The 22,308-nt window shown below is 43.3% G+C and overlaps 1 protein-coding gene across 1 annotated transcript in view; it reads left to right on the forward strand.

Annotated features, from left to right (window-relative positions):
* Nucleotides 1–22,308, forward strand: part of LOC106574011 (uncharacterized) — a 155,192-nt gene that overhangs the window by 47,229 nt on the left and 85,655 nt on the right. The window contains exons 3-4 of the mRNA XM_014149511.3: nt 12,840–13,068; nt 15,511–16,936. Of these exons, the coding sequence (XP_014004986.3) occupies nt 12,840–13,068; nt 15,511–16,936 (1,655 nt within the window). The remainder of the gene's footprint in view (nt 1–12,839; nt 13,069–15,510; nt 16,937–22,308) is intronic.

The following is a 22,308-nucleotide window of genomic DNA, read 5'->3' on the forward strand; positions in this document are numbered from 1 at the left end:
GTAAAAAAGAAAGTAAGGGGAAGAGGCGACAGAAAGAGAACGAGAGAGAGAGAAAAGACAGAGAGAGAGAAAAGAGAGACCGAAGAGAGAGAGCGAGAGAGAGAGAGAGAGAGAAAAGAGAGAGAAGAGAGAGAGAGAAGCGAGAGAGAGAAAAAAGAGAGAGAGAGAGTGAGAGAGAGAGAGAAAAGAGAGAGAGAAAAAAGAGACCGAAGAGAGAGAGAGAGAGAGAGAGAGAGAGAGAGAGAGAGAGAGAGAGAGAGAGAAGAGAGAGAGAGAAAAGAGAGAGAAGAGAGAGAGAGAAGCGAGAGAGAGAAAAAAGAGAGAGAGAGAAAAGAGAGAGAAGAGAGAGAGAGAAGCGAGAGAGAGAAAAGAGAGAGAGAGAGAGTGAGAGAGAGAGAGAAAAGAGAGAGAGAAAAAAGAGACCGAAGAGAGAGAGAGAGAGAGAGAGAGAGAGAGAGAGAGAGAGAGAGAGAGAGAGAGAGAGAGAGAGAGAGAGAAGGAGGAGTCAGTAGCTAGGTTTCCATCCAATTGGTGACAGATTATCATGAGAGGTGTGTTTCCATCAAACTGACTTGTTGCAGATAAAAGACTGTACGTGTTGACATAGTGCACATAAAAAGCACTTTTGCTTTCCCATGTACAAAATAAAAAGTTAAATGGGTTTCCATGCTTTCCCATGTACCAAATAAAAAGTTAAATGGGTTTCCATGCTTTCCCATGTACCAAATAAAAAGTTAAATGGGTTTCCATGCTTTCCCATGTACCAAATAAAAAGTTAAATGGGTTTCCATGCTTTCCCATGTACCAAATAAAAAGTTAAATGGGTTTCCATGCTTTCCCATGTACCAAATAAAAAGTTAAATGGGTTTCCATGCTTTCCCATGTACAAAATAAAAAGTTAAATGGGTTTCCATGCTTTCCCATGTACAAAATAAAAAGTTAAATGGGTTTCCTTGCTTTCCCATGGACCAAATAAAAAGTTAAATGGGTTTCCATGCTTTCCCATGAACCAAATAAAAAGTGAAATGGGTTTCCATGCTTTCCTATGCACCAAATAAAAAGTTAAATGGGTTTCCATGCTTACCCATGTGCCAAATAAAAAGTTAAATGGGTTTCCATGCTTTCCCATGTGCCAAATAAAAAGTTAAATGGGTTTCCATGCTTTCCCATGTACCAAATAAAAAGTTAAATGGGTTTCCATCCTTTCCCATGTACCAAATAAAAAGTTAAATGAGTTTCCATGCTTTCCCATGTACCAAATAAAAAGTTAAATGGTTTTCCATGCTTTCCCATGTACCAAATAAAAAGTTAAATGAGTTTCCATGCTTTCCCATGTACCAAATAAAAAGTTAAATGGGTTTCCATCCTTTCCCATGTACCAAATAAAAAGTTAAATGAGTTTCCATGCTTTCCCATGTACCAAATAAAAAGTTAAATGAGTTTCCATGCTTTCCCATGTACAAAATAAAAAGTTAAATGGGTTTCCATCGCACTTTCAACTCTACTAATGGTTTTGTCACAAAAGCTGTTGCGATAAATAACAAACTTTCCCAATCTGGTTTTGGTGCATGCTCTCTAGACAACAGTCCGCTGATAAAGTGGGCTGGGGGGTAATATGATGAGATATGGATAAGACCATTTTATTTGATAATTGGCAGCCAATCACCGATTATCATCTCAGCAGCTTTCAAATAATAGCCTACCCACGATATTTAGCCTATTGGAAATGTGTTTGATCACCGTTCACTTAAACAACATGTGAAGCTCATCATAACTTATTTAATCCGCCTATAAACGTTTCATTCTATATGATGTTATTATATCAATATTTGCGCATAAAGGCGACAACCGACATTTCTCGCATAATTAATTTTACAGACATAAAAAGATCCCCACATGTGTTTAGATCAGGCCTGTCTTGGCTTTTTTTATGCTTCAGGTAATTTATCCACATGACATGGTTGAATGGAAACCTGGTTACTGCAAGAAAGAGAGAGACAGAGACAGAGAGACCAGAGAGAGAGAGAAAGAGACCAGAAAAGTGAGACCAGAGAGAGAGACCAGAGAGAGAGACCAGCGAGAGAGACCAGAGAGAGAGACCAGAGAGAGAGAGACCAGCGAGAGAGACCAGAGAGAAAGAGACCAGAGAGAGAGAGACCAGAGAGAGAGAGACCAGAGAGAGAGAGACCAGAGAGAGAGAGACCAGAGAGAGACCAGAGAGAAAAACCAGAGAGAGAGATCAGAGAGAGACCAGAGAGAGAGAGACCACAGAGAGACCAGAGAGAGACCAGAAAGCGAGACCAGAGAGCGAGATCAGAGAGAGAGAGACCAGAGAGAGAGAGGCCAGAGAGAGAGACCAGAGAGAGACCAGAAAGAGAGATCAGAGAGTGAGACCAGAGAGACCAGAGAGTGAGACCAGAGAGAGAGACCAGAGAGAGCGAGACCAGAGAGAGAAAGAGACCAGAGAGAGAGACCAGAGAGAGAAACCAGAGAGAGAGAGAGAGACCAGAGAGAGAGACCAGAGAGAGACCAGAGAGAGAGAGACGCAGAAAGAGTGACAAGAGAGAGACCAGAGAGAGAGACCAGAGAGAGAGACCAGAGAGAGAGACCAGAGAGAGAGACAGAAAAGATAATCAGAAATGAAATGTATCCAGTATTTGTGGAATTAGTAAGGTTAGAATGACAACATGTGATGTAATATGTCATTAAGATGATGAATCTCAGGTAATTCTGGTTAGTGTGGAATGCAATATGGAATATAACACAGACATGCAAATAGTCATGCTGTTTGTGTGGGGTTATGTGCTTTAGGGTTGGAGACGTGGAATGTTCTGTTTATTCATCATTTATTAGTCATTCATGTAGTCAAGGAGTAAGCCAAAGTACAACACTGATTTAATACGGTGCCATCTGGGAAGGACACAATATCACTCATATGGAAATACATGCATATGTAAAGAAAATGTTCCTTCTTCTTCTAAACCATATAAACGCCAATGAGTCAAAAGAGAGAGAATGAGATTTATTTTGGTTAATTGTATTTATTGACTGTCTTGTCTCTTTATTCCTAGTTACAGAACTGAATGAATTCATCCATGGAAATAGTTAGTAAGGGTTTTCCATTTGTGGTTTCGATGCATTTCATTTTTTTATGGGTTTGCTTTGTGTTCTTGAGGGGGTTTTGAAGCGGAGGAAGCATGACAAATGGATGACATAAGAACACTGTGAATCAATGGGGGGTTATTGGAAACTCATTGATCTCCTTGCCACAAGCCAAAAAATAATCACATATGTCCCTCAATTGAAGTTATCCAGTAACCACATATATCCCTTTATAATTACTCCATGTCTGCATCTATAGTTTATCTGTTCATTCATGTGTAACAGAGACATATTCTTCTCATCTAATCTCACTATCTCCCCCCGCATGGATTAGTGAGCTCCTCCATTTCTAATCAACCTGCTATGATGCTCAACAAGAGGAGCGTACCACTTGCAGATAACGGTGAGTGTATGGATCAATAGATTCATACCCATGATATCAAACAGGGTATTTTCCTGTGATCCTTTTCCAAAAGGGTTTTTTTCTGGGAGGGGTGTAAGAAGAAGAAAAACAAGAAGGGGGGGTAACAATAGAGGACATCTTCTGGGCTTTGTCTCATCTCTGTCTTCTTCTGGGCTTTGTCTCATCTCTGTCTTCTTCTGTGCTTTGTCTCATCTCTGTCTTCTTCTGTGCTTTGTCTCATCTCTGTCTTCTTCTGGGCTTTGTCTCATCTCTGTCTTCTTCTGTGCTTTGTCTCATCTCTGTCTTCTTCTGTGCTTTGTCTCATCTCTGTCTTCTTCTGTGCTTTGTCTCGTCTCTGTCTTCTTCTGGGCTTTGTCTCGTCTCTGTCTTCTTCTGGGCTTTGTCTCGTCTCTGTCTTCTTCTGTGCTTTGTCTCGTCTCTGTCTTCTTCTGTGCTTTGTCTCGTCTCTGTCTTCTTCTGGGCTTTGTCTCGTCTCTGTCTTCTTCTGTGCTTTGCTTCGTCTCTGTCTTCTTCTGTGCTTTGCTTCGTCTCTGTCTTCTTCTGTGCTTTGCCTCATCTCTGTCTTCTTCTGGGCTTTGCCTCATCTCTGTCTTTTTCTGGGCTTTGCCTCATCTCTGTCTTCTTATGGGCTTTGCTTCATCTGTCTTCTTCTAGGCTTTGTCTCATATCCGTCTTCTTCTGAGATTTGCCTCATGTCTGTCTTCTTCTGGGATGTGTCTTATATCTGTCTCTGGTTGTGGATGCTGACATCAGTGGTTGTTTGTGAGAATGGGCCAACAAGACATACGTACATGCTCTTGATAGAGCAGCATGGTTGCCCCTGGTGATTGTGGCAGCAGCCTGTAACAAGTCTCTCCCTGATCTCACGCCCTGAGATTGTCACCTCTATTTGGCTCTGAAAGCTTGCATATCATTATCAGAGCAGCGAATGACCCGCCTCCTTTTCTGTTCCAGGGGTGTGGTTGGACATTACTCAAGAAGTGCAATCTGTTTTGCAACTGACTGTTTTTACGTTGAAAACAGTACTTTACAGTAACTGACGGAAATATAAGATACTGTACTGTATCTGTAATGCATTTAACAACAGTACATCTGAAAGTATTCCTTCAAAAATAAGTGTTGTTTTTTCCTGTTTCAGTTCTAAAATAAAACAATGAAACACCTTGCCACTTTAACACAAACTATTTAACAAAAAAATAAATATGCAACTGACATCATGGAGTTCATTTCAACTCTTACTTTGGAGAGAATTAAAAAAGATTGCCCTGTCCACAGAGGCCTACAAAATGGTTCCTTAGACACCATCTGTGACCACTCTCACATGACCTGACCTGACCCCTGCATGTTCCCATCACTGTGTCAGCATATCATTGGACATCTCTCTTACTCTCCATCTCTCTCTATCTCTCTCGCCGGCTCTGTGTGTCTTCTTTTTCACCCCGGTCCCAGGTGCTTTCCCTGGTTTCCAGCTCCTGAGCAAGCCAGCCCTAACATACACAATGATATACTAACAATGCTGAATTACCATGGCATATTCAATATTAACTGAATTTACTGTTGGTTCCATTCCAAGCCACCATATGTTGAGAAGCCTGTTTTCCCCTAGCCTGAGCATGACTGATTCAGTTGTTGTAGCAAAGCTTTAAATCAGCCGAGCATTCAGTCTGTATGTTTTATGGAATATAGGACCTCTATAGGTTTTCAGTACAGAGGCAGTGACATTGGTTTTATTGTAAAGAGAGTGACTGTTCTGGACAGACTGGTTATATGGTGTAGTTCAGGCCTTTAGAACATGTGACCTGGTGTAGTTTAGGCCTGTTCTGACATATCCTGGCCAGCTCCTAGCTCCTAGCCCTAAACTAGCATAACCAGTACGATAACATACCCTGGTCAGCTCCTAGCTCCTGGCTCTAAACTAGCATAACCAGTGCGATGACATACCCTGGCCAGCTCCTAGCTCCTAGCCCTATACTAGCATAACCAGTACGATGACATACCCTGGTCAGCTCCTAGCTCCTGGCTCTAAACTAGCATAACCAGTACAATGACATACCCTGGTCAGCTCCTAGCTCCTAGCTCTAAACTAGCATAACTAGTACGATGACATACCCTGGCCAGCTCCTAGCTCCTAGCTCTAAACTAGCATAACCAGTACAATGACATACCCTGGCCAGCTCCTAGCTCTAAACTAGCATAACCAGTACGATAACATACCCTGGCCAGCTCCTAGCGCCTAGCCCTAAACTAGCATAACCAGTACGATGACATACCCTGGCCAGCTCCTAGCTCTAAACTAGCATAACCAGTACGATGACATACCCTGGTCAGCTCCTAGCTCCTAGCTCTAAACTAGCATAACCAGTACGATGACGTACCCTGGTCAGCTCCTAGCTCCTAGCTCTAAACTAGCATAACTAGTACGATGACATACCCTGGCCAGCTCCTAGCTCCTAGCTCTAAACTAGCATAACCAGTACGATGACATACCCTGGCCAGCTCCTAGCTCTAAACTAGCATAACCAGTACGATAACATACCCTGGCCAGCTCCTAGCGCCTAGCCCTAAACTAGCATAACCAGTACGATGACATACCCTGGTCAGCTCCTAGCTCCTAGCTCTAAACTAGCATAACCAGTGCGATGACATACCCTGGTCAGCTCCTAGCTCCTGGCTCTAAACTAGCATAACCAGTACGATGACATACCCTGGTCAGCTCCTAGCTCCTAGCTCTAAACTAGCATAACCAGTACGATGACATACCCTGGCCAGCTCCTAGCTCTAAACTAGCATAACCAGTACGATGACATACCCTGGCCAGCTCCTAGCTCCTAGCTCTAAACTAGCATAACCAGTGCGATGACATACCCTGGCCAGCTCCTAGCTCTAAACTAGCATAACCAGTACGATGACGTACCCTGGTCAGCTCCTAGCTCTTAGCCCTAAACTAGCATAAACAGTGTGTCTTCTCCTTCCCCTAATGACCAGTGTCCCTCTCCTGCTACTACCAGTGGTGTAAAGTACTTAAGTAAAAATACTTTAAAGTACTACTTAAGTAGTTATTTGGGGTATCTGTACTTTACTTTACTATTTATATTTTTTCCAACTTTTACTTTTACTTCACTATATTCCGAAAGAAAATAATGTACTTTTTACTCCAGACATTTACCTGCCACCCAAAAGTACTCATTACATTTTGAATGCTTAACAGGACAGGAAAATGGTCCAATTTACGCACTTATCAAGACAACACATGGTGATCCCTTCTGCCTCGTATCTGGCAGACTCACTAAACACAAATGCATCGCTTGTAAATGATGTCTGAGTGTTGGAGTATACCCCTGGCTATCCATAAAAAACAAGGAAATGGTGCCGTCTGCTTTGCTTAAAATAAGGAATCTGAAATTATTTCTACTTTTGATATTTAATTTTTTTTTTATTTTATCTTTATTTAACTAGGCAAGTCAGTTAAGAACAAATTATTATTTTCAATGACAGCCTAGGAACAGTGGGTTAACTGCCTTGTTCAGGGGAAGAGCGACAGATTTTTACCTTGTCAGCTCTGGGATTCAATCTTGCAACCTTTCGGTCACTAGTCCAACACTCTAATCACTAGGCTACCAGCCGTCCCCAAGTATATTTTATCAATTACATTTACTTTTGACACTTAAGTATATTTAGAACCAAATACCTTTAGACTTTTACTCAAGTAGTATTTTACTGGGTGACTTTTACTTTTACTTGAGTAACTTTATATTAATAAGGTATCTATACTTTTATTAAAGTATGACAATTGAGTCCATTTCCACCACTGCCCACTACAACATCTCCTTCATACTTGTACGTCACTATTTCCTGATCCAGAACCATATTCCTCATCTCATCCTCTCCTTCGTAGAGATAAGTATCTTTCATAGGGTTGTTTAGAGATTATAACGTTGTATCTCTGCCATTATGACGTGTGGGAAAGCATGGGCAGCGCCATAGAGGGTATCTCCATTTTAAAGTAAGTCAATTTTCTTCTTCTTTTGATATCTGAAAAAAATGTCAAGCTAATATAGGTGACTTAGGATCATATGATGCAAAATGCATCATACAGGGATGATTTCTGAAATTTTTTAAGTTACATATCTTGAAAACTTGATTGTTGACAAGCAAAACATTTTGGGACTAATGAAACAAATACCAAAAGATCATTTTTGGGTGGCATTTTCCTTTAACAATTCCAAGCATACCCATAACATGATGCAGCCACCACTATGCTTGCAAATATGGAGAGTGGTACTCGGTAATGTGTTGTATTGGATTTGCCCCAAACATAACACTTTGTATTCAGGACAGCATTATTTTAGTGCCTTGTTGCAAACAGGATGCATGTTTTAGAATATTTGTATTCTGTACAGGCTTCCTTCTTTTCACTCTGTCAATAAGGTTAGTATTCTGAAGTAAGTATAATGTTGTTGATCCATCCCAGTTCTCTCCTATCACAGCCATTAAATTCTGTCACTTTTTTAAAGTCACCATTAGCCTCATGGTGAAATCCCTGAGCTGTTTTCTTCCTCTCCGGCATCTGAGTTAGGAAGGATGCCTGTATTTTTGTAGTGACTGGGTGTATTGATACACCATCCAAAGTGCAATGAACAACTTCACCATGCTCAAAGGGATATTCAATGTCTGATTTTTACCCATCTACCAATAGGTGCCCTTCTTTGCGAGGCATTGGAAAATGTCCCTGGTCTTTGTGGTTGAATCTGTGTTTGAAATTCACTGCTCGACTTAAGGATCTTACAGATAATTGTATGTGTGGGGTACAGAAATGAGGTAGTCATTCAAAAATCATGTTAAACACTATTATTGCACACAGAGTGAGTCCATGCAACTATTTAGGGGAATTGTTAAGCACATTTTTACTACTGAATTTATTTAGACTTGTCACAACAAAGGGGTTGAATACTTATTGACTCAAAACATTTAAGCTTTAGATTTTTTTTATTAATTTGAAAAAGATTCTACAAATATAATTCCACTTTGACATTATGGGGTACTGTGTGTTGGCCAGTAACAAAACATCTACATTTAATCAATTTCAAATTCAGGCTGTAACACAACAAAATGTGGAAAAAGTCAAGGGGTGTGGGTTAATACTTTCTGAAGGCACTGTACTGTATGCGTGCGCCTGTGTGTGACTGTAAAAAGTGAAAGGTTATATACAGTCAAGGCCATAGTATACATTAATCCTAATTCTTGTTGATTCTGTCCTGACTCATGTCATGACTGGCCATCCTGATTGAATTACTCTTATTACAGAGATGAGGCAAGAAATACTTGGCCATCGATCAACAGGCCTTGAAGTTTTTACAAACACAGTTGGATATGATAACTGTGGAAATGCCCAGCCAAAATAAAAAAAATAAAAAAATAAGACATAGCCTAACGATCCAGGACTTATTAAACAGAACCATTTGTATTCCTTGAAAACAGAGCAGAGCTGAAATAGTTATTTCCTTCTGTTTATGGCTCTGAATGAAACCAGCATGCCTCCCATAGTCCCTCAGTGACACTGCAGTGTTTACCTGACTTTCTCCACCTCTCCCCTAGCCTCTCTCTCTCTCTCTCTCTCTCGCTCTATTCATTACCTGTCTCTCTTTTCCTATCTGCATATATTTGGGTCATATCACATTTTCATGTATAATTTTCCATATATATTTTTCTGTTGTGACTTTTCTCTGCCAAGAGAACATCAAACATTTAATAGTACAAAGTAATATAAAATGTAGTATGTAAAAAGGAAAAAAGTGGCCTCCACCGCCAACCCCTATCCAGTCAACATGTCTCCATCACTCCAAACAATACAAAATAGGTATAGCTATACTGTATTTTGTTTCTATGTATGTGTTGGGCTTTAGCTTAGATTATTATTTACAGAGTCAAGTGTATTTGTCCAGGCCTTAATTGTTCCTTGACTAGCACCATTTATTCGCTCTGTCGATAATTATAATGATATAACTTCTAACATGTTTTTTTTGCGACAGTGCTGCCTGCCAACAGTAATCGTCTCTGATTGATTGAGAGATTCAAGGAGCATCGTGAAGTAACATAATAGATGTAAAGCATTATATTTACATTCATGCACTTCGAAAATAAATTGTTTATCTTGTCCCAGAAGCATTTAACTGCACAGCACTCCCACATCACATGAAGGAATGTGCCTACCTCATTCAGCAAACACAGTGAACATTTGGGAGTTGGGGGCCAATTTCATAATCAAAAGTTTCCTTTGTGTCTTTTCTCTTTCTGTGCAAATCCACCTCAACGTGGGCTACATACTGACTGTCTCCACTGAGGATGAATGTAAGTCATTCAAACGTGTTAACCCTCGCAAGAGCATGGGCAGACCAGCTGGTTGTTATGTTCTCAGACGTTTTCAGTCTCTCTCTAGCTCAGCCCGCTATACCCACCTGCTTCAAGATGTCCACTATCATCCCAGTGCCCAAGAAAGGGAAAATGAACTGAACTGAATGACTGCCGACCAGTAGAACTCTCTTCCGTCATCATGAAGTGCTTCGAGAGGTTAGTCAAAGACCACATCACCTTCTCCCTCCCCAACACACTCAAACCTCTCCAGTTCACCTACTGCCGACAGATCCACAGACGACGCAATTGCCATTGCACTGCACACGGCCTTACCCACCTGGACAAAAGGAATGCATATGTGAGGATGCTGTTCATCGACTACAGCTCAGCCTTCAATACCATAGTGCCCTATAAGCTCATTACAAAGTTCACAGCCCTGGGTCTGAACTCCTCCCTATGCAACTGGGTTATGGACTTCCTGACAGGCGGACCCCCAGGTGGTGAAGTTAGGCAACATTACCTCCTTGACACTGATTCTCAACACGGTGGCCTCAGTCCCCTCCTGTACTCCCTGTATACCCACGACTGTGTGGCCTCACACAGTTCCAACTCCATCATCAAGTTCGCTGACAACACGACAGTAGTAGACCTGATCACCAACAACGACGAGACGGCCTACAGGGAAGATGTAGACACTCTGACAATGTGGTGCCAGGTAAACAACCTCTCCCTTAATGTCAGCAAAACAAAGGAGCTGATTGTGGACTTCAGGATGAACCAGGCTGGACACGCCCCATCCTCATCAATGGGACCGCCATGGAGATGGTCAATAACTTCAGATTCCTTGGTGTCCACACCTCAGGGTAGCTGAAATGGTCAAACCACATGGACACCATGGTGAAGAAGGCACGGCAGCGTCTCTTCAACCTCAGGAGGCTGAAGAAATTTGGCCTGTCCCCGAGGGCCCTCACAGTGTTTTACAGGAGCACCATCGTGAGCATACTGTTGGGATGCATCACAGCCTGGAATGCACCATTGGGAGCTCACTTCTTTTTCCTCTCTCTCTCTCTCTCTCTCTCTCTCTCTCTCTCATAAACACATCTTGTTTTTATCTCTCTCCTTGTTCGTTGCTGTAACGACTGCCGTAGAGAGGGGTCCAAAGCGCAGCGTGTTTACATTTACGTCATTTAGCAGACGCTCTTATCCAGAGCGACTTACAAATTGGTGAGTGCTCATTATGATATTTATTAACTCAAAAATACTAAAGACAAAATAACAAACGGAAAACGATCAGATCACAGTTCTGTCAGGTACAGAGACTAAACAGAAAATAACTGCCCACAAACACAGGTGGAAAAAAACCCTACTTAAATATGATCTCCAATTAGAGGCAACGAGGACCAGCTGCCTCCAATTGGAGATCAACCCCAAAAACAACAACAGAGAAATAGAAAAACTAGAACTTAAACATAGAAATAGAAAACATAGAAAATCACCCAAAACACCCCCTGTCACACCCTGACCTACTCTACTATAGAAAATGACATCTTACAAGAGTCAGGATGTGACAGTCGCTTTACTCTGTCTTTATTCTTACATCTTTCTGTTTTCTCTTCCTCTGTCTCTATCCTCCCCTCCTTCCTCTTGCCCTTCACCTCCATCCCTTCTTCTTTTTATTCTCTTATATCAGGAAGTGTTTGGCTGCCTTTATCAATAATATGTCATGGGGATAACATTGTCAATAACATCATTATGAGCAAATTGAATTTGAGAAATTGAGTTAGGGAGGTTGGAGCAGGGACATGTGGCCGCCTACACACCAATGAGTATCGGGGCTATCGTCTTTCCTTCTGCAAATATTTCCCCATACACAACCCCCCTTCGCTCACAAATGTGTCGCATTTCAGATTTCTATTCATATTTTCATATGTTTTATGGAATGACTTTGTTAGACCAACTCAAAGCAAAAAATATATATATATTCCTGCTAAATATAGCTTGTTTATGCTAGTGGTGCAGCAAAATATCTCTCGGAATATGAATACAAAATCCTTGTGTAGTATGTGTAAATCAAACGTATTCCCCCTCATCAAATAAAAATGATGTACATGTGTGCCCAGCTGTAGGCTAACTAAGTGCTTCTTCAATAGCAAATAGTCAAGCACAAGCATTTGGAACACAAATAATTTGCTAATTGTTAGATTGTGTTTAGCTTTCCCATACAGTACTAACACATTCCATTACCATAGTCTTTTATCCAAAGCGAATTTGTCATGCATACATTTTACATATGGGTGGCTCCAGCGGGAATTGAACCCAAAATCCCAAACTGAGCCATTCAGGATGTATGACATCCACACTATGAAGTGTTATTGTGTTATACAGTTCAACATGGATTTACACAAGTCAATCTTTTGGCATCATTACTGCTGTCATCATCTTTGAAAGTTCACCAAAGAGCACACAATCCCTACACATATCAACGGATCCACAAACTCACAGCCAGCCATTTTACCTCCAGAGAGTCATTGTAATCTAATGCAATTTCAACATGTCACTGATGGAAGCGTCTCAGAGGAAATCTGTTGCACTTTATGGCAGTTATTAATCTGTCTGCGCTGTCGTTAGATTAGCGAAACAGGCTAAGTGAGACAACTTCCAGAAATGTCCCCTTTGGAGATGAAGAAATACTGGTTTATTTTAGTGACTCTGAGGGTTACAGTGTTGCGATTGTCATCATCATTGTGTATTTATTGGTGTATGTATTTTCTTGTGCAAACACATTTCTCCTCTTGGGATTAACACCGCCAGGATCGTGGGTTTGATTCCCGCTGGGGCCACCCATAAGAAAATGTATGCATGCATGACTCTTAGTCGCTTTGGACAAAAGCTTTGGCTAAATGGCATATATTATTAGTATGATATTAATAAATTGTTATCTTATCTCGGTTGTGTTTTCCAGTCAACGGCGGGTGCAGCGGTGCCTACTGCCCAGAGAAGGAGAGTGGGTCAGATCTGCGGGGCAGTGAGGGCACACTGATGCGCTGTGGACAGAGTGGGAAGAGTGTGGCCGTGCCACCGGGGTGCCAGCCAGGTCCAGGGGGTCACTACGACAGTGTCCACTGTGACCGGCCCACACCCACACACACCCTCCATCTGCAGGACCGCCAGCAGCAGCATGCCGACGCCAGGTGAGAACAACACTGAACCTCAGGTTCTGAGTCAGAGAATGGTTGGACTGAAACAGATTAAGCACGTCAATTGATCAGATTATTTATTTGACATGACATCTGAAATATTACCACTAATCCTATGAAAACACCTGCACTGCTATGTTTATTTCTACTCCTGCTAGAGGATATTATCATTCTGAATGATGAAGTTGATGATGATAGCCCTACACAGGTCATGACTACAATAATCGGCATAATTTATCCGTCAAATGAAATGATTAAAAATGATTGTGTTATTGTATGTGACATTCTGTCATAGAGGAGCGACAGGGATTGTCTCTTGATTCTACTTGACACTCTCAGCTCAGAAACAGATTGCCATCACTCTCTCTGACCTCTGTGTAGTCTCATTGCAGTTATGGGCTCATCCCCTTCAACTCTCTGTCCTCTATGACTACAGTCACATACACCGATTGTGTCCCAAATGGCATCCTATTGCCTATGCAGTGCACTACTTTTGACCAGGGCCCATTGAGATCTGGTCCAAAGTAGTGTGCACAATATAGGGAACTTTTGGGATGCGGACCATAAAGTGCTTCTGGACAGACATTCAATTCTCTCACATTGTCACGGAATGCCATCAGTACAGCCAAACAGGAAATAGCACTCATGAAAGAAAGGGGGGGACTCTCTCTCTCACTCTTTACTGACTCTGGCAAAATCAGACTCTATCCAGCCAGGCAGCTAGCGTCAGCATTTTCTCCCAGTGTGCGTCGAGAGAGAGAGAGAGAGAGAGAGAAAGAAGAAGAGATATAGAGAAAGAAGAAGAGAGAGAGAGAGAATGAAGAAGAGATATAGAGAAAGAAGAAGAGAGAGAGAGAAAGAAGAGATACAGAGAAAGAAGAAGAGAGAGAGAAAGAAAGAAGAAGAGATATAGAGAAAGAAGAAGAGAGAGAGACAGAGAGAGCGAGAGAGAGAGAGAGAGAGAACGAAAGAAGAAGAGAGAGAAAGAAGAAGAGATATAGAGAAAGAAGAAGAGAGAGAGAGAGAAAGAAGAAGAGAGAGAGAAAGAAGAGATATAGAGAAAGAAGAAGAGAGAGAGAGAAAGAAGAGATAGAGAGAGAAAGAAGAATAAGAGAGATAGAGAGAGAAAGAAGAAGAGAGAGAGAGAAAGAAGAGAGAGAGAGAAAGAAGAGATATAGAGAGAGAAAGAAGAATAAGAGAGAGAGAGAGAGAGAGAGAGACGGAGGACAAAGACGATTCCTTCATGGAGACAGGATAGAGAAAGAGGGGCCTTCTCACATCACTCAAGAGCTTTGCACAAAATCCATAATGAATGAACTGACAGGAATGATTATGTAGGAGATCACAGCGACACATGGAGAAATACGACCTGGCTCACCATTCACCTGGGGCAAGATTCTCACCATAATACACAGTATTGTCAACGCTGACCCTTCACAGGCCGCCATTATGCCAACTAACCAGGTGACTCCTATTTATCCCAACATGTAGGGTTAGGTTTAACCCCTTTGTGTCATCAAAGCCTGTCAGACTTGTTACACAGAAGCCCCATCCATGGCCTATCCCTCTGTCCTCTCTATCTGCCGCTCTCCTATTCTTAGCCATAAATGCCCATTCATAACTACTCACAGGGCTCAAGGTCCCCTTTCCTTTATTCATGAAATCACTCCCAGATCATCTGTTTCTGGTGGATGCTGCCCTGCTTTGAAAGGGACACCAAAATTCACTAACTGTGTAGCATCGATCCACTGATTCCAATTTCTCTGTGAAAGTTCACTGTCTGTGAGATGTGGTTGTTAGGCTGCTAGTCTGAAAAGTTCACTGTCTGTGAGATGTGGTTGTTAGGCTGCTAGTCTGAAAAGTTCACTGTCTGTGAGATGTGGTTGTTAGGCTGCTAGTCTGAAAAGTTCACTGTCTGTGAGATGTGGTTGTTAGGCTGCTAGTTTGAAAAGTTCACTGTCTGTGAGATGTGGTTGTTAGGCTACTAGTCTGAAAAGTTCACTGTCTGTGAGATGTGGTTGTTAGGCTGCTAGTCTGAAAAGTTCACTGTCTGTGAGATGTGGTTGTTAGGCTCGCTGACTAAGACTTTCAGTCCTATCTGGGCTCTCTGGGGGGAGATGTTCTTTTTGTAAACAGAGAGAGAAAGGGAGAGAGAGAGAGAGAGAGAGAGAGAGAGAGAGAAAGATAGGTAACAGAGAGTGAGGTAGCAGAAAGAGAGGTAGCGATCCCGCTAGGCCAGGTCTAAATCTCACAGCCTTGTTGTTGTACGGGGTCTGAAAGCTGCAGCCTGTGGGAAGGATGACTTGGCAGGACCCAGACAGCCGTGGCCTTTATCTATCAACAGCGGGTGGCTAATAGTGCTCACATACTCTCCGGTGTTGTCCTAAAAGCCTTGCTCTGCTCAGATTCCCTGCCTTGTGTTTTTCCCCTCTACAGGTCCTCTACCTTCCAGAGATCCCTGGCCTCGCCCGGCCCTGGCTGCGGCACCTCCAACGTAGCCAGGGCATTTCCTCTCCCCTACCCCATCAAACAGGAGGCTTCCATGGGCTACAAGATCTCCCTGGGACTGGGGGTCCCCACCACCACCCAGGGTGGCTTCCAGAGTGGCACGGGAGGCATTGGGGTCCGGCGGGAGGAGATGGAGGGTCCTCTCAGTGGTGGAAGCAGCGGCGGTAACTTAGGCAGTGCTCTGTCGGTGGATGTGGCGTACCCGTTTAATAATGAAGATGACTCCTCCCCGCTGTCTTTGTCCCAGGGTGGCTCCCGTCATTCACCGCGGCTGCTCACCAATAGCAGCCTGAAGAGACGCTGCCTGTCGCTGGCCTCCCAGTCCGCCACTGCCAGCAGCAACGCTAATGCCTTAGCGAACGCCGTCGTCACTGCCACTGAGGGGATCGATATCACCGCCATCATCTGCTCCTCCCAGATGTCCGTGGTGGCCTGTGTCAACGGGCTCCGGACGAACCCCTCACCCCAGCCCAGCGGCGGCTTCTCCTTCCGGGCTGCCCCCCGCAAGCCCCTGCCCCCCCAGCAGTGCAGCAGCCCCCAGCAGACCGCCTTGCGAGAGAGCTGTCAGCTACCCTCACCTGCCGCCTGCCTGCTGTCCCTCTCCTCATCGTCCTCCTCCTCCTCTGTGTCATCTCTGGAGCCGGAGCAGCAGACCCAGGGCCTGTGTGAGGGGCCTGGCTCCATGCAGCCGGGGCCTGGGGGTGGAGGTGGAGCAGGAGGAGGCTCCGAGGGGCTTGGGCTGCTGATGAGCGGGACCCTGATGACAGGAGGGCTGCTTGGGGACGTGTCTCTGCTGGAGGGGGGCTGTCAGAGGGCCGGCTGTGGAGCTCTGAAACAGGAGCCCCTGGACGACTTCTCCCCCAGCGAGGAGGAGCTCTTTCAGCACCACTACCACCATCACCACCACCTGACTGGCCGTGCTGCGGCCAGCCACCTCCGCCCTCACCCCCACCACCCAGCCCCCCCACTGCCCTCCATGCCCCCGCCCTACCACCTGCACCAGTACGGGAGCCCCAGCCCGGGGGGCCTGCTGCACCTCCAGAACCAGAACCAGACTGTATCAGCATCTTCCTCCATCCTTCCAGGACCCAAGACCTCGGGCTCTGCTGAGGGTGAGGACGGTGGGCCACTCAGCGACAAGCAGGTGTGCCGCTGGATTGACTGCAGCGCGACGTACGAGCAGCAGGAGGAGCTGGTGAGGCACATCGAGAAGGTGCACATTGACCAGCGCAAAGGGGAGGACTTCACCTGCTTCTGGGCCAGCTGCATCCGCCGCTACAAGCCCTTCAACGCCCGCTACAAACTCCTCATCCACATGAGAGTCCACTCGGGAGAGAAGCCTAACAAGTGTATGGTGAGTCCCTCTCCCCACCATAGGTATATAATCACTAGAATCACCATTCAAGTCAAAGTTCTATGATGTCTGGGCCAGCGGCCATATTGAGTGTACCCATTCCATTCTAGTAATTCCCCACCAGCTGAGCCCAGAACCAAGCTGGTGTCAGTGGTGAATGTTGTTCACAGCCCACTCTTCTGAATAGAGCCAATCAAAGCCATTTTTATGGTCCATTATAGGTTCCATTTCAGTGACCACAGTATATTTACTGTATGAAATTGAACCCAGCTGGTGCAACCAGGACCCAGTTTGACAGTATCCATCCATAGGCCATTTCTAGTTTCCACAGAGCAGGCCAAGAGAGATTTTTTTTAAACATACATTTAGGAGCTGCTGTGTACATGGGTAAAACATGAAGGTGGAGTCTTTTCTGGATGGCATTGATGTCACAATAGTCCCCAACTTAGATCTTATTTGGTACTTCATAGAAATTGGTTTGTGGCCAACCTAAAATGTCACATTTGTTGGATTAGAACACAGTTGCTGGGCCAGTACAGTTAGGGTTAGTGATAGATGTTAGATGGGTTGCTTTAAAGACAATTTTAATACCTTTAGAGACTATTGTTTGTACATTCAGGATGCATTGTTTCCAAGAGCAAGACTGTTTCTTTTTCATTCCAGATTATTTTCATTATAAAATAAGAAATGTTTTTTTTTTTTTATTGAAAATGGATACATTTGTAGTAACAGTATTTTTTTTAGCAGAATGTTTCAAAAACAGGTTTTCCATTGAAAAAAAGCGTTGTTATAATGGGAGCCGTATAGCTCGTCGCTGTATAAATAGCTGTGTGGTTGTATTCTTTACAGGTAAAACTCTCCATCTCCACAAGTCAACACACTAATCAATGTCAAACTGTCACTCCCTGGCATCTCTTAGCAAATGGAAAAAGCCCTCCAACCTTAAGAACATTTTAGTCCAAATACACAATTAGTCCACAATCTGTGTAGGGGGCGAAGTCATGTTTATTTTCACTAGCTCAATGTTTTTTAAGAAGGGATTCAGATCATGAAAAAACAACACATCTGGTTAACATAACCAAACAATGCATACACTTAATCCCTTTAAATGGGAGGTTGGCATTTTTAGATGTCCCACAAGTATTAAGTGAATGGATGTTTTATCCAGACCAAACACAGAGAAATATGTAGTAGTCTAGTGGAAGAAGAGGCTATGGAGCAGAGGAATGTCTGCAAAAATCTCTCATCTTGCTCAATTCAGAGTTTCACAACCCTTGTCAGAAATGTTCTTCCTCATTTTAAGTAAACCATCCAAAACATAATTATTTTTGTGCAATATGCTCATAGCCTAATACCACAAAAATACCTGTTGTATCTTTATTTTTATGAAATTCAGGCGATATTTGTTTTTCAATTATTTGGTTTAATTTACTGGCTGTGAAAGTGTGAAAAATGGTGAGTGATAAAATTAAGTGTTAAATTAAATTCAGTTTAGTGTAAATCAGTTAGTCAATTAACACTTACCACTGCATTACATTGTTAGCTACATTTAATGGGAATGTTTACATGAATTCATAAAGTAGTGAATTTATAGTGAGCCTTCTAAGTTCCTCAGACACATCATGCATTAATTAGTAAGTGTGTAGGTGTTGTAGCTGAAAATATGTTCCAGATGTGAATCTTCTCTCAGCTCTGTACTGTATGTAGCATCACAGTGATTTTTCAAGTGAATTCTGGGAATTCTAGGAAGTTATGGGAATAATTCACTGTTTTGGTCCTGCACTTTTTTCTTTTTTTTGGCGTATACATTTTATTTGGACTGCTCTTGCTGCTGTACACTGGGTGTGTCTCAAACTCTGGCACTTATGTCAGTTTGGTGACACGTAGAACAGGAAGGGAAACAGGCGGACTGTATGTTTATGTGTGTCTGTATGTGTGTTTGTACTGTATTCATGTGTACAGTGCCTTCAGGAAGTATTCACAGCCCTTTACTTTTCCCACATTTTGTTGTGTTACAGCCAGAATTTAAAATGGCTTTAATTTAGATTTTGTGTCATTGGCCTACACACAATACCCCATAATGTCAAAGTGGAATTATGTTTTTAGAATTTTATACAAATTAATAGAAACTGAAAAGCCCTTTGTTATGGCAAGCCTAAAATAATAATCCAGGTATGCTAAACTCTTAGAGATTTACCCAGGAAGACTCACAGCTGTAATAGCTGCCAAGGGTGATTCTAACATGCATTGACTCAGGGGTGTGAATACTTATGTAAATTAGATATTTCTGTGTTTCATTTTCAATAAATTTGCAAACATTTCTTCAAATATGTTTTCACTTTGTTCATTATGGAGTATTGTGTGTAGATAGTTGAGAAAATAAATACATTTTATCCATTTTGTATTCAGGCTGTAATACAACAACATGTGGAATAAGTCAAGGGGTAAGAATACTTTCTGAAGGTACTGTATTAATGTATGTGTGTGTATGTGTAGGTGTGTGTGTCTAGGGAGATGCTTACCAGATGCTAACAATTCGGCTCAGTGTAGTGGAGCCGCTGGACTGTCTCAGGATGGGAGGCTGTGTGTGTGTGTGTGTGTGTGTGTGTGTGTGTGTGTGTGTGTGTGTGTGTGTGTGTGTGTGTGTGTGTGTGTGTGTGTGTGTGTGTGTGTGTGTGTGTGTGTGTGTGTGTGTGGTGTGTGTGTGTGTGTGTGTGTCTGTGTGCGTGCGTGCGTGCGTGGGTGTGTGTGTGTGCGCCCACGCTACACAACCCAGCCTCCCAATCACTCAGACCTCAGAAAGGCCTCAAACACACACACGCAGGCACACACACAAACACACACACACACACAGCCTAGTCATACGTACGTGAATTCCTGTTAACCCCTACAATAGGCAGTATTGATTCCATCCATGTTGGATTGTAACACTCAGTTCTCAAACTAAACATAAACAGAAATGTGAAATGTATTCAGGTTTGCATAAACACTTCTAATGAGCAATGTATTTAGATTTAGAGGTCTACAGAAAGTCTTAGAGAAAGTGGAAGAAAGTGTCTCTGTCTCTGAGGCGATAAGTTTGTGTTTGCAAATGGGTGTGGTTATACATGTGCAAGACTATGGAAATAATTCGCTGCCATAATATGTCACAAATGTGGGCTATACATATGTAGTGTGTGTGCTTTTACATGTACAACATGTGTGTGTGTATATGTCGTAGTGTCTCAACCCAATCCCTCTAAAGTCCTTATTTAGTTGTTATGCGTCTGTGCCCACTGTAGTCAGGAACGTTTGAATGATGCCTGTTGTGTTTGATACACTCAGGCAGTAGACAAAGGCATTTAGGAATTCCAGCTATTCACACAGAGGAAACAGATGAGACGTTTCCATTTAGGACCAAACTCTCCAGAAAACCCAGCTAATCCCCGTATTGTTTTTCCAGCGGCAGATTCCAGTGGGTGCTCACAACTTGGAGCTGTGCTCAAATCCAAGCATAACACTCCCCTCTGCCTCCAGCCTCCTTCAGCTTCCTCCAGCGTCCTCCAGCCTCCTTCAGCTTCCTCCAGCGTCCTCCAGCCTCCTCCAGCCTCCTCTAGCTTCCTCCATCGCCTCCAGCCTCCTCCAGTCTCCTCCAGCCTCCTCCACCGCCTCCAGTCTCCTCCAGTCTCCTCCAGCGTCCTCCAGCCTCCTCCAGTCTCCTCCAGCCTCTTCCACCGCCTCCAGCCTCCTCCAGTCTCATCCAGCCTCCTCCACCGCCTCCAGCCTCCTCCAGGCTCCTTCAGCCTCTTCCATGTCCTCCAGCGCCTCCAGATTCTTCCAGCCTCCTCCTGCCTCCTCCAGCCTCTTTCAGGTCCTCCAGCGCCTCCAGATTATTCCAGCCTCCTCCTGTCTCCTCCAGTTTCCTCCAGCCTCCTCCACCGCCTCCTGCATCCTCCAGCGTCCTCCAGCGCCTCCAGCGTCCTCCAGCGCCTCCGGTATCCTCCAGCCTCCTCCAGCCTCTTCCAGAATCCTCCAGCTTCCTCCAGGCTTCACTAGCCTCCTCCAGCCTCTTCCAGGTCCTCCAGACTCATCCAGCTTCCTCCAGCGTCCTCCTGTACTTCCAGTTGTACTGCGTTTGTTTCATGCGGTGTCTTGGCTGGAAAAAGTAATTATCACAACACAAAGTTGTACTCCGACCTCTCGCTTGTCACTGTCCGTACCTGGCTATGTTTAACGCTGGCCCACATAAAATTGCAGCTCCATCTGTAACCATCGAGTTCAGAGCACTTGTAAAGCTCTCTAAACTTTTAGAGGTAATTTTAAGTTTCCCCCCTCCAATTACTGCAGGCCCCAGGGCTGTGGTATGGTCGTCGGGCAGGCACGGGTGAAAAAGAAACTGCATAATCTCTCTGCAATATCCTGTTGTGTTTCATGCCTAATTCAGAGTGTTGTTTTAGTTTATGAAATTTTTTCTCTTGTCTGCATAAATATTAAAAATATATCCAGCGACCGGAGCCTTGACATAGTCACAGGCTTTGATATCTTAGTGGGTTATATCGAGACTGTCCTGTGGATTTGATGTCTCTGGGACAGATCGCTCCACTCCGTACCCTGAAGTTCAGATAAATATTAATCTAAACCGTAGAATCCCTATATAATATAGAAATTGAGAGACACTCTCTTCAAGTCTCTTCAGATTACCTGAATGGATACATTGTATGAAATTGTTTTGAAATCCTGTCCCTTGTAGGTATTGCCCAATAATGAACAATGGGAATGTTGAGAAGACCTGTTAAAGGATTTGCATGTGCGCCCTCACGTTTTTCAGTGACGTGAGAAGTTGAGTCATGTTAGCTTTTAGATAGTAGAATTCATTGGGGTGGTATACTCTTTAATTTTAAACCCTGTGTGTTTCTTTCATCATTGGTTTTCAGTCGTGTGGAGGCTTTTGAGTGCCTGTTAAGACCATAAAACATCTTAAGTATTTCCATTAAGGGTTTACCTTAAGGAATCATTTTCCCTTACTTAAGGGAATTGTTTAACGGTGTTGCATAGAGCCCTTCAAACATTTCCTTAGGTAAGGGCATAATTTAAGGATTAGTAGGATTAGTAGTTCATAGGAATGTATGGCAGAAAAAGTCTCTGGTTACTATGGAGATGACCATAGTGATGAAGTTGAAGTTGAAGTTGAGAAACAAATTGATTCATAAGATAATAAAACACGTTTCTTTTAGTTACTTTTTTATCAACTTGTTTATATTACTTTCTATTAGGTTAAGCGAACTTACAGAGTAGGTAACTAGCGAGCCAGCAGCTTTGTAGCCATGGATTATGCACCTTACATTGTTTAGCTAAGTAGCTAGCTAGCTGATGGATGTTTTCCAGGGCAGAGG

The sequence above is a fragment of the Salmo salar genome, chromosome 16, assembly GCF_965601325.2.
Source record: "Salmo salar chromosome 16, fSalSal1, whole genome shotgun sequence".
Taxonomy (NCBI): Eukaryota; Metazoa; Chordata; class Actinopteri; order Salmoniformes; family Salmonidae; genus Salmo; species Salmo salar.